The 20,615-nt window shown below is 31.6% G+C and overlaps 3 protein-coding genes across 12 annotated transcripts in view; 1 reads left to right on the top strand and 2 right to left on the bottom strand.

Annotated features, from left to right (window-relative positions):
* Positions 1-530: 530 nt before the first annotated feature.
* Positions 531-7,049, bottom strand: LOC111030455 (transcription factor 25). Of its 2 annotated transcripts, XM_022309951.1 has the most exons (11): positions 6,889-7,049; positions 6,582-6,805; positions 6,307-6,498; positions 6,027-6,247; positions 5,028-5,113; positions 4,838-4,968; positions 4,580-4,773; positions 3,214-3,624; positions 2,869-3,121; positions 1,236-1,411; positions 947-1,163 (listed from the first exon to the last, which is right to left on the bottom strand). In XM_022309951.1, exons 2-11 carry the CDS (start codon positions 6,717-6,719, stop codon positions 947-949), a joined length of 2,019 nt encoding a protein of 672 aa, XP_022165643.1. In that variant the 5' UTR covers positions 6,720-6,805; positions 6,889-7,049. The 2 variants fall into 2 exon arrangements, with proteins under 2 accessions (XP_022165644.1, XP_022165643.1); XM_022309952.1 differs by lacking the exon at positions 6,889-7,049 and having other exon boundaries at positions 531-1,163; positions 6,582-6,719.
* A 131-nt stretch (positions 7,050-7,180) lies between these two features.
* LOC111030457 (histidine--tRNA ligase, cytoplasmic) lies at positions 7,181-8,792 on the top strand. The gene has a single exon (XM_022309960.1). It carries the CDS (start codon positions 7,204-7,206, stop codon positions 8,686-8,688), a length of 1,485 nt encoding a protein of 494 aa, XP_022165652.1. The 5' UTR covers positions 7,181-7,203; the 3' UTR covers positions 8,689-8,792.
* Positions 8,793-9,258: 466 nt separating this feature from the next.
* Positions 9,259-20,615, bottom strand: part of LOC111030456 (ankyrin repeat domain-containing protein SOWAHB) — an 89,794-nt gene continuing 78,437 nt past the window's right edge. For 4 of the 9 annotated variants that reach the window (XM_022309957.1, XM_022309953.1, XM_022309956.1 and 1 more), the window contains 6 exons: positions 18,282-18,287; positions 16,727-16,799; positions 16,280-16,372; positions 12,327-12,356; positions 11,215-11,357; positions 9,259-10,432 (listed from right to left, as the gene is read on the bottom strand). In XM_022309957.1, coding sequence (XP_022165649.1) covers positions 10,229-10,432; positions 11,215-11,357; positions 12,327-12,356; positions 16,280-16,372; positions 16,727-16,799; positions 18,282-18,287 — 549 coding nt within the window. In that variant the 3' untranslated portion in view covers positions 9,259-10,228. Of the gene's footprint in view, positions 10,433-11,214; positions 11,358-12,326; positions 12,357-13,067; positions 13,087-16,279; positions 16,373-16,726; positions 16,800-18,281; positions 18,288-20,615 lie in introns of all 9 variants that reach the window. The other 5 variants (XR_002604113.1, XR_002604112.1, XM_022309954.1 and 2 more) reach the window with 5 other exon arrangements.

The following is a 20,615-nucleotide window of genomic DNA, read 5'->3' as shown; positions in this document are numbered from 1 at the left end:
AGCCCAATTCTTAGTGAAACTAGGATTAAATTAGGTAGTTACTAATGACATAATCTAATAAAAAATTAAGATTTTGTTTGTTATACCTAAAGTTTTCATACTGTTGTTTAAAGCCAATTCATTTTATAATAAACAATTTTATTATAATTAAAATCCAAGTGTGGCTTTCTACCGGCCAGTGTACATCAGAACCTAATCTAACTTAATCTACACACGCTACCGTCAAGGGGCACTTTTCCTGAAAATGACTTTAGTCCAATGGTACTCACAGATATTTTTATAAGTAATTCTATATGTGTTACAATAGGGATTGTAATCAATAGTCATTTTTGCATCGATTGATTTTGTAGATCATGTGTTAAAAGTTATAGATAGATATGGGGTTGTAGTATGCAAGTATTTTAAATTGTACGGAAAACTTAAAATAATTTAAGACTTTACCTGTGGTTTAAGTAAAATATCAACTGTTAAAAGAGTGAAAATAAAATAAAATAATGGTAAATAAAATTGTCTAATTCTGTGCTCTAGTGTTATTTATTTAATACACACCGAGAAAAACAAAAAAAAAAAATATATAAGTTAAGGTGAGACATGATAGATCAAATATAATTGGATACACATTACTAATTCCTAATATAAATATAATGATAGCCTAAAGATTTATTTGTAGGCATAAAGAAATAAGAAAATGGTTGTATAGAGTAGTATGGGCAGAGTTAAAATTGTTTGAGATTTGTGATGAAAATAATATTTTTAATATTTTTTTTCTATACACAAATTCAATTATATAGTTAAAATAAGATTACAATAGAATATAATACACACATAAGAATGAGCCCAGTCTTCTAATGCAAAATAATTTAAATTTCATAAAAACTTAAAAATAATTATGATATTCGGAACACAAAAAAAAAAATGTCTGAAAAAACTTTATTAAATTTTACTATTATGCTGTATCCGTCAGCTCCGAATCGTCATCTATATCACCATCAGCCGGTACATTTGGTGAGTGTACATTGGACAACAAATCTCTCATGGCGTCCAACAAAGAGTTGACACTTTGACGTAAATCACTCCTCATTTCTTCAATTTGCTCACCGACCATTGTTATAACAGGTCGTGCAACAGCTTCAGCCTCAGCTGCTAATTCTTCGTCAACATTACTGAAAGTTAAAGATAACACACAATTTTATAAAATTGTATCTTTAGTAATAGAAACAATGTTTATACATTACCTTTCATCAGAAAGGGCTTGAAACACAGGGTTTAGTGACCGGAAGAACGTAGAGAAAAGTGAATGGTTTTCTACAGCCGTTCTACTGATGCTATCATGAGATGATCTGGAATTGTAAAATGATGTACCATCTGGTGGAGGAAACGGGTCCATAATGAGAATTGGATTTGTCACCGCCTGACAACAAAAAAATAAAGTAGAAAAACACTAAAGATAGTTTATGACTATTTCAATCTTTTTTTTACCAATATTGATATAAGAAATGACAATAATTAAAACTAAGAATTATATATAATATTACTACTATATTTTATTGTTAGTTTTAATAGATTTCTGTATATGTGTATAATATATTAATATAATACCATAGATAATACAATGAATGATATACATCAATGATAATATATAACATTATACATTTTTTCTACAAGTTTCTAATTTCCACACACATAAAGGTTGGTTATGTTATCAACAAAAATATTATATGATATGTATTTTTTTTAATGTTGTTTTCTAATTTATACTTTTGTTTACTATGGTTAATAAATATTTCAATTCAAAATTATTAGACTTGACAACTATAATCAAATTTAGTTTCAAAAACAATTTATAAATTATTTGTTTTAATATCAAATTAATATGATTAATCAATAATGTAATTACATTATAACATTGGATAGTGAAATTTATTTAGACTTTAAAGCATAAGTCAGTTTCTCGCCACATCAAACCAATTGTGTAGCTCGCTTAATACATTTATAATTGACATACAATTATACATAAAGAGAACATTACAGTGCTCGTAATCTCAGTTAATGTAAAACTATTTCTTGAATCATTTCCATTTGTACAATATTGTGTAATGCACTATATTTTACAGTGTTTGGTTTAAAGTTTACTGTAAATTGCAGTTAAAAATTTTTTTTCGTATGACACTATATTTAGGGGAAGGCACGAAGGTTAGGTTAGTCTTCAGCAGAATTTCTAATTGAGCAAACATAGATTTCTGCTATGCCCGGTTGGGGGATGGCGGTCTTGCCGCCTAAACAGTTGCCTGCCCGGAGAGCAAGGCCGGACTTCAAACCTGAGACGGTGTATGTTAGAACATCTTAGTCCGTTCCATTAAAAATGATTGTCATAATCAGTTAAAATATAAATAACGACCTATTGATACAAAAAAAATAAAACTTTATTTTTTTGTGGCTCTTGATAACATTTCTTCAATTTATATAGTTGTTCATAGGAATATGATTGCAGAACTATGATATAAGGGTATCAAATAAGACACATTTTTAGAGCGAAACGTGCCTCATAGAAAAACCCTTCATTAAATTCTCTTTTTATTTGAATCATAAATTTTGATTTTAAAAACTAGCTTTTCAGAACATATAATAACGTCTTTGTATTGTTACACATCTTTGAGTATTTTGTGACATTATTTTAAAGTTAGTAAAATAATCCAATGAAAAACCTAAGGATAAAATTTCTCTTTTAACCAAAAAAAAAAATAGTATCAAAACCAGACTATTTTATTTAGTACAATAGGTTTTTCCTTGTACTTTCATTTTATTCCAACTATTTTTTATCAACTATTGAATTTTCAAATCAAAATCAATTCATTAATCTAAAATTACCTCAGCTGGTGGGGCGATCGTGTCTGACATGTCTGACAATAACAAATGTCTGTGTATATTCAATGGTGGTTTGGCACTGTATAAAGTAGCTCGTAAGTTTTCCATGTTCTTCACTGCCGGGTCCTTAGCGTCTACTCTATCAAGAACAATTTGCACGTTGCGTTCAAGCCATGGTAACAGTTGAACTTCTTTCCATATATGATAACTCCTCGTTACATACATGGATATCAAGTAGGATAATGATTTTGGTTGTCTATAAAACCAAATGTTTATAAATCAATGTATAGTCAAACAACTATAATGTGATATATACATTAAATATATTTTATTTAAGGTGTAACATACGTTTCAGTGGCATAAGTCGTGAAAAAAGAATGTGCATTGACTCGTTTATCAGCCTGGATGGAACATTTTTCTAACAAAGGTATTAGAACTCCAGGAAACATCATTAATGCTTCTTGTAACAATGTATGTGCAGTTTCAACGTCACCTTTTTGCCACTTAGCAACAGCAAGAGAGAACTTGATATTAGGAAGCTGTGTTAGATTTCTTGCGGAATCAAAAGCATTCACAAAATGAATGAACCATGTATATTCTGAAGAACGTAGAGCGTAAAAATCAATACATAGTACTACAGCAAGAGGATCATCCATTGGGGATAGAGATAAAAGAAGTTTGCAGAATTCCAAAGCTGTACGATAACAAGCTCTAAGTCCAACAAATGTTAAATGTCTGTATAAGGTCAGGAACAGTGCTCTAAAATCAACAATAATAAGTAAAAACAATTATAACTTTTATATTGACATATTAAAGACTAATCATACATTTAAACTGAATACTTAAGTAATTAGTTAATATCCATATGTATTTCTGACTCTTCATACTCATAAAATTCACTTTAAAATTAGATTTATTTGGGCAAATGTCTATTTAATAAATAAATTTTTTTTTTTTTTAATGAACCAATAATTTTTAATGGACTAAAAAGTTTACCTGCCACTTTTTTTTATTGGAGAGGAAAATTTTTTATCAAATGACAATTTGAAATTATACTTACTATTATAAGATAATACAACTATTAGTTCCATCAGCTATCTATACGAATAACCATTAAGGGACCCCCCCCCCCACACACATCAGATCTGTTAACTACAATAAAGTAGTCATTTTAACATCATTGGGACCAAAATTCTGTACTTCAGATTTATTGTTCAAGTAAATCAAAATAATATTGCTTAAGGTTCAAATAACAACCTCGATATTATAATGACAATTATAAGTGTGCACATGCCACGTACGCTATCGGCAGGATAGAGTTGAATAGTAACTAAAAGCTAATAAGTATTCACATTTACAACTAAGCAGTTAACTAAAGTTGTCAGTCAACAGATGATTTATAGATTTTCATATCAAACGTCAACAATTATGTCTGTACATTTTATACTTAACACTATTATTATTAGCACTTGATGACTATCACCTATATAATATTGTAAACATGAACACCTAAAAAAAAAGTTCATAACTGAGTCAACTACTATAGTCTACTTTGACTCCCAGTGTGCACACTTATGATGACAATAATGTAACAAAATGGCCAGGTTTTTAAAATTAAAACATATGGATATTTTCAAAAATGCCAGCAGTAATAAACCAATCAATGAAAATCTTAACATACAAAAGGTATACTTTTTTAAATATAATAAAGTACCTGTTTTCATGTAAACGGTAGTCTAAACGACATTTTCCGTTAGACAAACTAAACATTGGATGGAATGAATTTTCCAACGAGTACAATGCCTGTTCAGTGAGTTCAGCTGCAACTGGCAAGTCTTCACTAAGTCGTGCCCATTCTGTCATTTGTAACAGTACATCAACGTGGTATGGATGGTTATTGATAATATTCTAAAATTAAATTAGGATAAGCATAAGATCTTACTATATAGCTTAAACCTAATTGAAAACCAACCACCAGATTTCCCGATGACATATGAGACACAGCTGTGTAGAGTTGCATCTGAACTTGTTGGTATTCTGGGCTATGTTCAAAGGCAAAATACATAATGCCATTTTTGCTTTCCAAATATTTCATTGTTGAACCTATAATTTATTGGTATTTTTATGTGATAAAAATGTTACTAGAGTACCAATGTAAGTACCTGATTTGCCTACAGGTGGCCAATTGTCTTTAGGCGTCACTAACCATGTAGTTTTCAAATGATTTCTTCCTCTGAACTTGCGTTTGCTAAAAATTAAAACATATTTGTATTATATTTTAATCACTTATTAGTTGTAAGTATCTATTAAATTAGCAAATACATAATTAGATTGTAGTTTATTACAATACAAACTAAATTTACATTTCATTAAAATGCATTTGCACAAAATCAAAATATGCTTATTCAAACAACTTCATCAATACTACCATCACAGTTTGTTTAGAACTAGTAATATTTTAAGGTAAATTAAATTATTTGAAAATAACATTAAACATGATATATATATATATAATATATATTAAATGCTATTTTTATAAGTAATATAAAGCTATAAGAAAATTAAATTAGGTATATTGTGTAGAGTTTAAATGTAATATGATACTTGATATAGGTAGTAAACTAACAACAATAAATTAAAATTTAAGATTTTTTTACCTATTAATATTATTCTATTGTACGTTGATATTAACATATTATGCAATGTGTTATTTCGCAATAATTAAATGAAATAATAATATAAATATAACAGAAGCTGCCTTTCTTGGTAATAGTAAATGATTCTATGTATCCTTCAAAATCCTGTTTATGTATTCAATGATTTATTATTGAATTGAAAATTGAAAGCATTCATTACAGTTTTTTTCATTATAAATTCAGTTGACTTGGAACCTACTATGGACTATGAAGCAGAGAAATTTATATTTTTGTATGTATGTTATAGGCTTAAAAGCTTGGCTATAACGTTACACTTATTTATATTTGTAACATCGTTATTTATGTACCTGTTATTAAAAAAATAATTTACTTTAAGCAGAAAAGGCAGCATAAGTTAAATGTAATAAATTATACATCTATAATTACCAACTAATACATTTGATTACAATTTTTTTAAATTAAATTGTGTCAAGCTTCAAAATCAATGAAATTATTAATTTTTACCTTAGCTCAGCTTGATGAACAACACGTCCAAACATTTTGCGCAATTCATTATTTGGGTTGAGATTTCGATGTTGTACAGAAAGAATATTTTTGAAAAATATAGTTTCACGGTTGTTCAGCATATTCTGTGAAGAAGTAGCTTCATCGTCTTCATCTTCGCCTTTGTCGGGTACTTCACCCAATATTTTATTCACTTCACGAACACTTCTTTCCACTTCGTCCTAAAGACAAACATTTTCAACTATACTTAATATTATTGTTCAATTTGTTATTTACTTACCTCAACATTATCTTCACTGCTACGAGTATGTGATGACAATACTTTACCAGACTTCTTTCTCTTTTTCTTTTTTTTCCTCCTAATGTTTTCTTTATCGTATGACATATTTTCATCTTTCTTGTTTACGGAACCAGTAGTCTCATGGTCATCATCTTCTTTGACTTCAGACTCAGACATAGAACCATTATTCAGCTGTAAAACAATTGTCAACATAACAATAATAACAATATGGGCTGTCAGTAAAGGTTTCTATTTTGATAGACGTTCACACTCACCAAATCATACATGTTTAAGTGTCGCTTTTTGTTCACTCCACCAGAACTAGTTTCAGTATCATCGCTCGCATCGTCTTTAACAGGTGGCAGGTCACGATCGTCCTGCAAGCCCATTTTTCGCAACACCCTCGAAGACATTGTGAATTTGGCAGCTGACTGAAGCACTCGGAATTTGTATTCTTACATATTTCGCGATGACATCAAAAAGGGGACGATTCTTTAATCTATAATACAGCGTTGGAGATTCAGTATCTCAGTGATTGTAATAACTTATGATAGTAAAGTGATATTATGTTAGGTATAATACCTGTGTTATTATATTCTTTTGGCCTTTTGTGAAAACTGACAATTAAGCAATAATAATAATAATAATAATAATAATAATGAAAAACACCAACAGACAGTGTCGTGGTAGACGTCACAATAATAATTTACTCAATTTGCGTTCACACCACTACAATTTTACTGATTGGATTGAAATGTATTTTATCACGTATCACAATTTATCTTAAATAACAGCTGGATGATTTGTTGGTTAGGAAATTAATTTTAGAAAATTCATAATCAGTGTCGCCAGAGCATTGACTGATAAGTGATAACCCAGTGATAATCAGTAATCAGTATGTTGAAAAGTATACTCACGCTTTCACGGTTTTCGAACAAAGTGAAATTGTATAGCATTCATTCGTGTCAGAATTTGTACTGTCTCAATATGTCTGACGAACAGGAAAAACCTCGGGAAAAGCAGCAAGAGAAGTCTTCCAAAGTCCAGTTGAAGACGCCCAAGGGTACACGCGACTACGGCCCCGAACACACGGCCATCCGGAATGACGTACTCGGACGGATTACAGATGTGTTCAAGCGTCATGGTGCCGTCAACATCGACACACCGATATTTGAGCTCAAAGACGTGCTGACAGGTAAGTACGGCGAGGATTCGAAACTCATCTACGATCTTGCCGATCAGGGTGGTGAATCACTGTCGTTGCGATATGACTTGACCGTGCCGTTTGCACGCTACTTGGCCATGAACAAGATCACCAACATCAAACGATACCAAATCGCCAAGGTGTACAGAAGAGATAATCCATCCATCACCAGGGGCCGTTACAGGGAATTTTATCAGTGTGATTATGACATAGCTGGCCAGTATGATGAGATGATACCGGAAGCCGAATGTGTATTTGTCGCTGCTGAAATAATGAAAACGTTAGATGCAGGCAACTTCAAAGTGAAAGTCAACCATAGACTCTTGTTGGATGGTCTATTTGAATCTTGTGGTGTGCCGACAGAGAAATTTAGGACAATTTGTTCTTCAGTAGACAAACTAGACAAGTCACCGTGGGAAGAAGTTAAAAATGAAATGATTAACGAAAAAGGATTATCTGAAGAAGTAGCTGATAAAATTGGAACATACGTGCAGATGAATGGAACTGATGAGCTGGTCACAGCTCTGTTTAAAGATGACCTGCTTACCAAGTCTAAAATGGCAGTGCAAGGGCTTGAATCAATGAAACTATTTTTTGAATACATTAAAGTGTTTGGAATTGAAAATCTTGTATCTTTTGATTTAAGTTTAGCTAGAGGTTTAGATTACTATACAGGAATAATTTATGAAGTGGTTTTATTAGATAAAGGCCAATCTGTTGGCAGTGTAGCCGGTGGTGGTCGCTATGATAATCTTGTTGGTATGTTCCATCCAAAAAACAAAACCATACCTTGTGTGGGTATATCTATAGGCGTTGAGAGGTTGTTCACTGTAATTGAAGCCAAACTTGCCAAAGAGAAACAAAAGATACGTACTACAGAGGTGCAAGTGTTTGTAGCTGCTGCTCAAAAAAACTTGGTCGAACATAGAATGACAGTGTGCAAGGATTTGTGGAATGCTGGTGTTAAAACTGAACATTCGTATAAGAAAAACCCCAAATTGTTGGTTCAACTGCAGCATTGTGAAGAGAATGCAATTCCATGGGCCGTCATAATTGGTGAAGAAGAAGTAGCCAAAGGTGTAGTTAAATTAAGGAATGTTAATACTAGGCAAGAGGAAGAAGTTAAAAGAGAAGACCTCGTTGATGAAGTATTCAAAAGGTTAAATATTAAAAACTAATATGTTTTTTGTAAGTATCTACCCACACATTTCGGTATTAAGTAATTTTTTTACTAAGTAGTTTGTTTATGGTTCTTTCCTAATAAAAATAAAAACAATCTATTTTTAATTACTTATCTCTTTATTATTCCCTATATATTATTACTTGGTTTTATACTATAATCCCAAGTTTATCATGCTGTATATTTATTTAATAATCCCAGGCTTGTCATGCTGTATTATATAAAGTGTACATGTTCAAGCATCAAGTCTAACAACTTGTCATTTACATATTGTCTATTATTAATGTTAGTTACATTAAATTAATTTTGATAGTTATAGATACACCATAAAAGTTATAGTAAGAAGTCACATAACTAAATTGGAAAATTATAGTTTAATGAGGACATAACGTTAGGTGAAATTGAGAATTGGTCAAAAGGTGATCTCAAACCTGACAATTGGTTATGTTTTATGAAAGAATGTGTCAAACATATAATTATTTACATTGTTACTGACTTCTGAGTGCTGTGATATTATAGTATTATTAGTTCTTAATTATGTTGGTAAGTAAACATGGATGATCAAAAATTATTGAAGATATTTTGCTGTATTTTATTAATTAATGAAAATGTTAAGTCATATGGTAAATTAATACTTGTACAAATTTAAAGAACTTAACAACAAAATACAACATCATCAAATCATAAAATGGATAATATTAATAACAGAGAGCATTTTAACTATATAACCATTATTACTACAATTAATCATAAAAGAGCTGATTGTTAGTACAATTTAGTAACAGCACGGACTATAATCTATCAAAGTCCGTAGTAACAATAACTGTTCAATACTAACATTTATAGTTAAAAACAAAATATAATAAATAATAATATATACCTAATATTATATAAGTACAATCGAATATTGAGATAGGTATCAATAATTTAAACAGTGTGTAAAACTAAACGCCTTTTGGTCCTTTTAATAATATGGTTACTAACATAATATCGTTAAAGTAAGTACCTAGGTACCTTAAAAAAAGTTTGGTAATAATGTCTACTGAACTGAATAGTGAATACATAACTATATATTCGATTCAGCCGATTAAGTTATTTACAGTTAGTACACATTACGTTATAATACAGTAAAACAAAAAATAAAATGTTAAGCGTTTGGGCACAAAAAAAAAAAATAATTACCTAAATTTAAAAAAATAACGACTTCTGACCGACGACATACAATCACAACAGACTATTATTATACTATTATAATAAATAAAGTAAAAGCTAATAACTATATTATCTAGTACACAGACTGTCAGAGTGATCGTTACATATTGCTAATAATACTTGGGGTATGTTGAACGTTGATCGTGATGATATCATGATCCATGTGGATGACTGGATGAGACAATGAGAGAGTATAATATGAGACTATCAATATTGTTATTGGGCCCGGGAACGGCTATCGACCGCAGAAGAACGTCTCGAAAATCAGAAGCAAAGCCATACCACCAACGACCGACATGGACACAATGATCTACACGACATGGTAGTCACGACGGTTGCCAATTCGTGCCGAATCCGCAGGCCGTGTCCGAGTCCGAGTCGCCGGTGACGACGATTTCCGCAGATTTTCTCTTGTCCGGCGACCGGTCGGCCGGGGCCGAGGCCCTCCTCAAAAAGTCTTGTGGCCGTTTGGACTTCCTCTTCTTAATCGTAACGCTTTTCGGAGGGGGCATTCTCTTGGCATCGTTCTGCTTCGAAAACAAAAATTAACTCGAATCAATATACAGCTTCAAATATCATTATATTATGTTGTGTAACTGCGATGAAGGCCCATCCTAGTTGCACTACCCCGTTCCCTCACCCATCAAACTTGGATTTAGCCCTCAAAAAAATTGCTACGGTCTTAAGGTTTTAAGTCATTTTTTTATTATGGTATATCTTTGTCGAGACTAATATATAATAGACGTGGCTACTATATTACAATTAATTACAGGTGAGATTTACAAATTTTGCAAATGGAAATTATAAATCATAATATTATATGATTGCATGGATATAATAAATATAATTACTAGGTATATTATATAGTAGCGAATATATGGTGGGGAGATTTTAAATAAATTCGTGACAGTAGCAGAAAAATGTTGCAGTTGTTAAATTACCAATAAAATTATAATTGATATTATAAATTTAGTTTGTTTTGAATATTTTTTTATACTATGCCTCTGCTACAACTTATTAGTTGTATTAATTAAAATTGAGTGGTAGCAGTCCTATTTGGATTGATCAATTTTTTTTAAACTATAACCAACGTCCGCTAGTATTTTGATTTTTGACCCTAGTTTTGCCTTTAATTTCCTGCATCAAATATGCGGATACGCCACTGCACACAACTGTTACAAGAACTTTACAGACAAACAATAATTGCAGTCAGCAATAATAATAGTTAAAATGGCGTTACAATTTAATATTCTTTTTTTTTTATTGATTTATTATGGTCGCCGTATATTATACGGTCGTGCTTTTGGTAAACCTGTTGTATGTTGTCGGCGGAGCCCCAAGTCTTGTGAATCTTTTCTGCGTTGTGTCCGACGCCCAGGAAGTTGCTGAACGCCTCCGTGGTCCGTTTAACGCGCACGTTCAGGGACCCGATCCTCAGAAACCTTAGGTCCTTTTCTGCATGCCGAGAAGGAAAAAAACGACAAAACGATAAAACGAAACCGACAAGACTATTTTTTAGTAAAAAATTACTGCAGCTCGTTTGGCATATATCACATATATATACATGTATATATAATATCATATAATATAGACTAAATATTAAATAAATATCATAAGATGTATACATTTTTTGATATTTTTAGAATTCTGCCTAATTTCGTCGGTTGATTGAGTACCAAAATTGGCCCTCAAAGCCTGACAGTACGAATCTTGGTACTCAAAAGTACGAAATGAAGGAGTAAAAATACTTAAGGCTAGGGTACAAACCATGTAAAGTTCAGATGTGGTACTCATAGCAGTCTACTTGTTAATAGACTATAACGAGCCGAGGGATTGAGTTCAATAATTTTAATTTGCAGACCACGCTGCAAAAGCACTGGAGTTTTATCTGAGTATATTTCATACGATAATTTATTATAATAAAATGATATATATATATATGATATAATACGGCGTAGTGCACTGCAGTGTAAATAATAAAAATAATAATATAATATGTTAGGAGCGCCATTTCTAAGAGGGCAAATATATTCCTATGAGAGCTAAGCTGCCATAAGAGACAATGTCTATTTTTTCTGAGATCGAACTTAATCAGAACATTTTCCATGAACACTATAACCAACAGTTGAGAAAGAGACCTCCGTTAAAATAACCGAAGAAGTACCAGTATAAACTGAATTAAATGTTAAAAAGTATTCAGTGAAATTAAAAATGTTCACTTTTCGAACACATTTCAAAAAAAAAAAATGATCACATCACGCCTATATGTACGCCTTGTACGTCAAACCTTTAAAATATGATATAGGCGTCAAAATAAGATATCGTTCCTCCACTCCAGAAATGGCGCCACTATTTTATATTTGTGTATTATATTATTTTGTGCTACGTGAAAACATAAAGCGATTAGATGCGCTCGAGACTTACCCATGTGTTTGTGTTTTCGGGCGTTTAGTTCTGCAAACAAACAAACACTACAGTATATTATGAACGAAAGTACAAAAAACGAGACAAACAACAACAAAAAATAAAATAAAAACGTGTCTAGACTTAAAGTTGGAGAAAACTCGATTGGAAACGTAAGACGGTAGGTATGGATACTATTAAATAGGACAGAGACTGCGGTCTGCACCGTGTTAACTAATTGTCTAACCGACAGAGCTATTCGTGCGTGTATGTACATTGTACATATTATATTACAGTAGCTACATACATGCGTACATATTGTTTTCAGCAAACTTTTAGGCGAAGAACGTTGTTATGATATTTCGTAAAAGTTTCTAGATAGAAGAGCTGTTTCAGGTAGTACCATAATATTATAGTACAGCATGCGCGATTTGTATAATTGCATAGCGTCAGTTTAATGTACACACACATATATATATACGTAGTATAATATAATATACGAAGAGACTATACATATTATTATTATTACATACACACATACACACACACACACATGACACATACACTCCCACACTCACACACACACACACATACATATAATATATATATATGCTGTATAGGTTATATACGCTTGTAATAATATATTATATTAATGTCTTTGTGTTATGGTGCAGAGTACTGCTACAAGAGAGCATAGCACAATAATAATAATATGTATACAAAATGAAAGCCACACCACTCTTATATAAAAAATGTACTTGCCTTTCCGCGTCCAACAGCCCTATAAGCAAAAGAAATAATTACGGTTAAGTATCGTCGGGTTTCATCGTATTACACGGTAAATTGTAGGGAAGATGACAATAATATTATAATACATTATTTTCTCATAAAGGGCAGATAATATCATAATTTCATTGAAATTTCAAGTCCGGTGCATGTATAATATGGAAAATTAATTTAACAAACGCGAATAATCTGTAAACGCATTATTCGTTTCGTTAGCCCGCGAAATGTTAACACTAGTCCGAGTAAATAAAACATATAATTAGTATTGTTATTGCATTACATAAAATGGAACAGCAGCCGCATGCTCACGCGTACCTATTTTAAGGTATAGGAGGCATTGCAGGTGAGACACACGGTCTGCACGCACCGGTTATCACAAAACGTGGCCTTATTATAACAATAATTATTACTATTTATACAGTATGATTATACTATTATGTTTAGATTTGGTCATAATTGTAGATATATATATATTAGTCGATATATATTTTAATATGACCGACTGATGATTGCGGCATGCAGCATATAAGTATAGATAGGTGTTAATAATATTATACATGCAATAGCAATAATGTTCATTTGATAATAATATACTATTTTATAGGACAAAGCAAATCGGTGACTGCAGTGGTTGTAGTGGTCTATATGGGATGAGGACAAGACAATTTCCAAATGAATATGGCACGTGCAATGTATTATTCCAAACCAAACAGTACACAATGTAGGTTAATAATATAATAATTTTTCATCGAACATTTACCAGCAGCAGTTTCGCGGACCGGAGAAAAAATATTCAACGTCTCTGGCTGCCCGCTGGCAATTTACTTGCCGTAAAACATTATTTATTGTTTAAGCTTTTCAACGGGCTCAATAAACATCATCTCTCGGGTCGGGGTAGTTAAGTAGTGGCTTATATATAGGTACACTCATAACAATATTTGATTTAAACAATTATTCAACTAAAAAAAACATTTTATTATTACTTTTTTTTTAATCCTGGAATTAATTTGATCGAAACACTTATAGACACACTCTCATTTTTGTACGTATATTTGAAATTATTCATGTAACGAGTAGGTGCATTTACATAAAACGCCATTTTAAACCAAATAATACAACCACGATAACAAGTATTCAGTTACAAAGTAGGTAATTAAAGAATAATGATTGTTGTTTAGTTTTTTTTCCTAGAACTTCTGAAGATAACTTTTTACACAGATCAAAAGAGAATTAACAAACATTTTTTATCTTAGGGTTTACGTATAACGTATTTTATTACGTTTTTTTTTTATCGATTGTAATAAACTTTATAAATAAAAGGACACAAAAGATATTTGTATTATAATTGTGTGCAAAAAAATCTCAGTAATATCTACGAATATTAAAATATTTAGATAAGACCGAAAAATTCATTCAATTGGATAAAGATAAAACATTGAAGTTAATCAATAAAACATAAATATTTGATTAAAAACACTCGATTTTAGAATAAATGACTTATAAAAGATATATGTACCTACAATATTGGACATTTATTATTGAATTACCATTTAGATGGTGCCATTTTGTTCGGATAAATATGCAGGATAATAATTATCAAATAATTTACTAAAAGTATTTATTTGCTATAGTATAAAATTATGGTCGAAGATAATAATTATGTTGTTGTTACAAAATAGTTTAAAATAAGCAGGCATTTATGTACCTAATAGCTACTTAATATTGAATTTGTTTTTCCATTAAAATTGACTTTGTTTAAATAACTAAGACAGGTAATAATATGTAGAACACATATAATAATTGTATATTGTTAATTTCATTATGTTTTTCATCGCACAAAAGGTACAATAAAACTAATAAATATAAATGTTTATATATTTATAAAATAGCTTTCTGTGTCTATTCAAATAAAATATAATATATTAACGATAATGACTCGTGTACAAGTAACGGATTCAAATCGCCCATTCTAAACAATTATTAATCAAAACAATAATACATACAACATTGATAAAAATGATTTGATATATTTTAGGATTAAACGCCTTGTCCCGATAACTACTACTAAATGTACAATTACTACGCATAATATGTGTAAGCAATATTATTAGGTACTTATATAGTTAGTTTGTGAAAGTGAAAACCATGCACCGCGAAAATACAATACCTATACCTAATATTATATTATATTACTGTAATACACTACTGTCAACTGCAAATGCATGCTATATAGCAGAGGGATTTTTTTTTATAAATTCATTGAATATGCCACACATTTATTTTATATTCTGTCGCCGAAAAGCGTTTTATAATGTGATTTATCGCAAAACCATATGAAACGAATTTTTATAAATTAAAATATAATTGGGTTTTATATCCGTATTGAATTTAAGTTGAACTTTATGACATAGTTTGACGGCTTTACTATAGCCTACATATGGCTATAAATAACTAGCAATAATAATAATAATATAATATCGATTTCGTCAACGACGTGTACCCGTGTATTATAATAAGATACTTTATATTATCATTATAATATTATATTGTGGTGGCAGCTATTATATTATATATCAGCTGAACTCGATACGCGCCGACATGACGGATTACAGAAAAGTCGAGTATTACCACTATTTATTTAAATGTGCGTGTAACGACGATCGGTGTTCGTACATGGAATATGGGGAGGGTGGCGAGGGTTGGAGACGATGCGTGTGGTATAATTATTATTATTGGTGTGTGTACCTATATAATATATTATATGCAAATAGGTAAGTCGTAAATCGTATATATATATATACATTGTGAATAATATACGTATCGTATAATGCGAGTTCTGCGATAGAATTATAGATGTGTGTGTGTGTGAACTGTGAATAATATCATAATATAGGTATCGTGTTGCGTATCATCGTTATTGTTGTTATTATTATTATGATATTAGAACTACGATAGGGCGGAGAAGTAGTACAGGGCGGAAGACGGCCTAGCGCAGTCGCCGCCACCGTCACCGCCACCGCAGTGTTTGTCTCTGGCGGATTTGGACGACGGGTTAACTACTTGGACGGCATGCGAGAATGACAAGGAAGACAAGTTGGCGGTTTTTTTAGAGCGCCGCTTCGGCCTCGGCAAAGAGCTGAACAGCAGGAGCTTAGCGGCCGTCGAGGGCTTTTCGCGGGCATACTCACTGCGATACGTGTCCGCCGACAGGCTCGTGTCCTGGTTCGTCTGGTACTGCCTGGGCTTCCGTCCGCTGTAGTCCCGCACGTTCGGGTCGGCTCCTGAAGCGCCGCGGAAACCAAGTTTAAATTATTATAATATTATTACACGTACAGATAATGACAAGGGCGCCCGCAGAATAAAATCCCACCTGGGGCAAGATGAACAGTATTACTATAATAATCTAATATATTATTAGTTAAAAGTGTTATTGATATTAATAATTACGCATGTAGTTAAATATTCCTAGGGGTCCCCCCCCCACTACTGGCGCCCTTGTAGAATATGGGTACTATTATTATATTCAATAAATAATAAACTCGTCGTATACTATAAAGATTGCAGAAAAGAGATCAGGCGGTGTTTTTATGTAACGATTATCATTATTATTATTAGTAACAGCGTATTTCGCTTACCGTACGACTCGACCAGTATTTTGTAGATCTCTTCGTGTCCAAACTGCAGGGCTAAGTGACACGGCGTGTAACCCTAAGGAAATCAATCTCGCCGTTAGAACAAGCGATAAATAAATATTATAATACGTCGTTTTGCCGCCCCACCCGCCTAAAATCCCTTGAAATAATGTTCGAATATTCCATGAAAATTAACAACAATCGACATTTAAAATATTTACATCGATTGACTTTATATATAAAAGGTATGTAAAACGGCTATCTCCGATTATTTTGGAACACATGAAAACGAAATTTTAACTTTGTTATTTTGAATTTTTAGGTAAGTCGAAAATCTATGAGAAGTAAGTATATAATATGTATATAATACGTATATAATATGTATATAATAAATATTGTGGTGGCTCTCTAATAAAAATAAGTATTAATTTTCCAAAAAATTAGAAAAAATTCATACACGGATAATGCCGTCGTAGCGATTATAGCACTTTAAAATAATATACATAGGTTCACAGTTCTCAATCGCGGGACGTAGGAAAGTTGCGGAAATATCCTTCTGTGGCGGCAAACATTTGACCGCCCCACAAACTCCCGTTTGCAAGCAACAACATTATATATAATAATAATTATTTTACCACCACTATTATTATATATTATACTATATTTGATAATAATTTTCGACGACGGAGGTGCCATGGCCGAAGGGGCGAAAGGTATAATGACGAAACTGCATCGTAGTGCATATTAAAATAATATGCAGTATAATAATAAGTATTCTATATATACTATTATTAATCCTTTATCTTAAGCGTTACCGCAGTTTGACGCAGCATTTGAATAATTTTAACCAACGTCAGACACATCCTTTATTGTTGTACCGATGAAGTTTTTCGGCAGTGCATCGTTTAGGTTTGAATTTTTATATTATTATATTATTGTATAAATGTAGAGTATTATAGAAGGGTCGACGTCTTTCATTATACTTATATGTTATAATTGTTAGCGGAAAAAACTAGGAATAAAATATATATTATTGCGTATATAATAATAAGTGAATAAGTGCATCGACGCCCAGGAAGGGGTGCGAACATTATTCAACAACAATAATATCTTTTATGCTAATATACACACACACATACACACATGTATTATATATATACACACATATATATTGTGATATGCGATAGCGTTGCTGCTGGGGTGCAGGATTGTCGCGAGAGTGCTATGATTTGTCACCCTTTTTGATTTTTAAATCGTTTCGTAAACGTCCTAGAGGACAATTAAAATTTCGAACAGATGTCGTCGGCCGAGTATTGTATTCTATTTATATATATGGAAATTGAATGAAACGAGCGTACACACACATAAAAAAAAATGACAACAGTGTCAAGGGGTTTGTACAAAGAGGGTAGGTATACATATTATATAGTACTATATACGTGATTTTAAATTCTCTCTTGTTTTTCGAATATTATGCGGTTCGTCACGCTTCTCAGTTGTTTATTGTTTAAATGCCAAACCCTTTCTTCGCAGTATTGAAAATTAGTTTAATACTTACTCCATTCTAATTTGTTCCAATTGTTGTGCAAGGATCCATGTAAAAAAAAAAAACAAAACAAAAATAAGAGCTTGAATTAATATTAAACATTCAGTTGAATCTAGTCGGGATTTTGTTCAGAAAAGGGGGTAAACTTTTGAAATCCCAATGGAACTCCATTTTTGAGTACAGCACACAATGTGGAACTTTTTACGATTTTCGGTCATACCTTCTAAAAGAAAGCATTTTACTTTTCAAGTACGCTTATCCTGTATACAGAAATCTCAGATTTAGTTTCGTTCAATTTCAGTTTTTAATAAAACTGAAATGTGCCAAGTTCAATATTTGAATGATTTGTTTAATAGACGTTTTATAGAATGAAGAACTTAAATGGAAATATGTGACAATGACTATATTAGGTACTATAATAATTATGCACATACGGTTGTAATTAATGTATAATGCATGTATTTACATTATCTTATAGGTACCTACAGGGAATCCTCTAAATTCCGAACACTCTCGGTCACTGAAATTTTGTCTGCTATTCGGACGAGGTGTCTGTTATTCAGAAGATACAGCCTGTAGAAATTGTACCACTTGTTTGTTTCCAAAAAAAAAAACGTCCACTTTTTTAAGGTGCAGATCGTTTAGAGGATATTTGTTTATACATATAGAAAGTAGTCATTTTAATAACTCGTTTTAAATTTTAGTATTGTATAGATATAGATTTAACAAAATTGAAACAATAATATAATCGTAGAAACGGGGTGTTTTTTATTAAAATAATTTGAATTTATAGATTCAGCAAGTTATATAGTTTTCACTTCGCATCGAAGTACAAACAAGCATTATAATAAATTAATATTATCTTAAACCTTAATAATTACAATTATTGAATTGAGTGAGCCGACTACAACAATTACAAATGATAATCGTACCACAAGGTCCCTTTTTCCGTACCTTTCCATTGCACCAATTACGGCAGAAACAAACCAATTGACCGCATGATGCGGTTGGGTAACGAGGGCCCCACCTTTCTTAGTTCACCATAATATTGTGTTATTGATTTTTTAATATCTTTTAATATCTTTTTTATTATTCTGTTATATCGTATATGTAGTTTTATTTATGTCCTAATTATTATAATTTAATTGTACCTGTAAATTTACTATACTTTTGGGTTATCGCCCCTTATATATGTTAAATTACTGTATTATTGTTGCATGCTGTACTAAATAAGGAATTTTTTATTCCGTAAATTAATAAACAAATAAACAAATAAACAAAATAATCAATTTTGTATAAGAACATTTTGGAGGAAAAAATATTAATTTGTTTCGTTCATACACAAATACACAAAAATTTAATATCCTTCCGTATTATGCAGATTTTTTTTCATAATATATAATAGTAAAAAGTAATCGTAATCAATAACAATATCTATCGGTTATTTATAGCACAACATGTAGATATATAATAATATAATGATGATTGTTGAGTGCATTCGGAAGAGAGAGTGGATTACTTTTAAGCTTAGAACTCTAGGGTTAAAGTTAGCGTTGAAAACATTCACAAATCAAATTACGGGAGACGTAAAGTTAAGGCTCATATTTCCGCCACCACAGTTGGGCGTACGTTTATCGTGGGTTTAGTAATCTGGGTTTGGTACATTATGTTTGGTTACAGTTGTAAGGGCATATTACAGTGGCTCCCTGTTCTTGGACAGACATTTTCTCGTTATTCACTAAATAAATAATATTATAAGACGTTTACGTAAAATGAATTCACTTGTCATTAATAACCGTACCTATATAACCACCTAACCTATATGGGGAATAGTTAAAAATATTCGGCAGGTATATAAACTGTAGTTTATATTGTGGTAACGGGTTAACCACAGGGTTCACACGGAATACGGAGACAGTCGTGCAATAGCCCCTTTACTAGGGGACGACGATGGAGTTCTGATAAGAGCTGTAGCCATACATCGATCGAGTTGAGATATTAACTTAAAGGTTAGTACCTGTGGGTTGTGGTATCTATTGATCTGTTGGTAGATAACATGCATCGAGAAATCACCGTGATCGCTTCGTAGTTCGTACGAAGTGGAATGGCGCCTTAAACGTCATAAATATTAACTGAAATAATGGGAATCGAGAAAGAGTCTTAGGCGAAAGAAGAACACTGCACGACCTCCAAAACTCGAAGACATTGTTTGTTGGAATATACCAATAAACAATTACCATTTACCGATGCTTGAAAATGTATATTATTATTAATTATATAACACGATGAGCAATATCATATTTTTATATTCCAGTAGGTATGTACCACGAAATCCGAAACGGAATA

The sequence above is a fragment of the Myzus persicae genome, unplaced genomic scaffold (genome assembly GCF_001856785.1).
Source record: "Myzus persicae strain clone G006 unplaced genomic scaffold, MPER_G0061.0, whole genome shotgun sequence".
Lineage (NCBI taxonomy): Eukaryota > Metazoa > Arthropoda > Insecta > Hemiptera > Aphididae > Myzus > Myzus persicae.
This window is presented reverse-complemented; position numbering and strand designations above follow the sequence as displayed.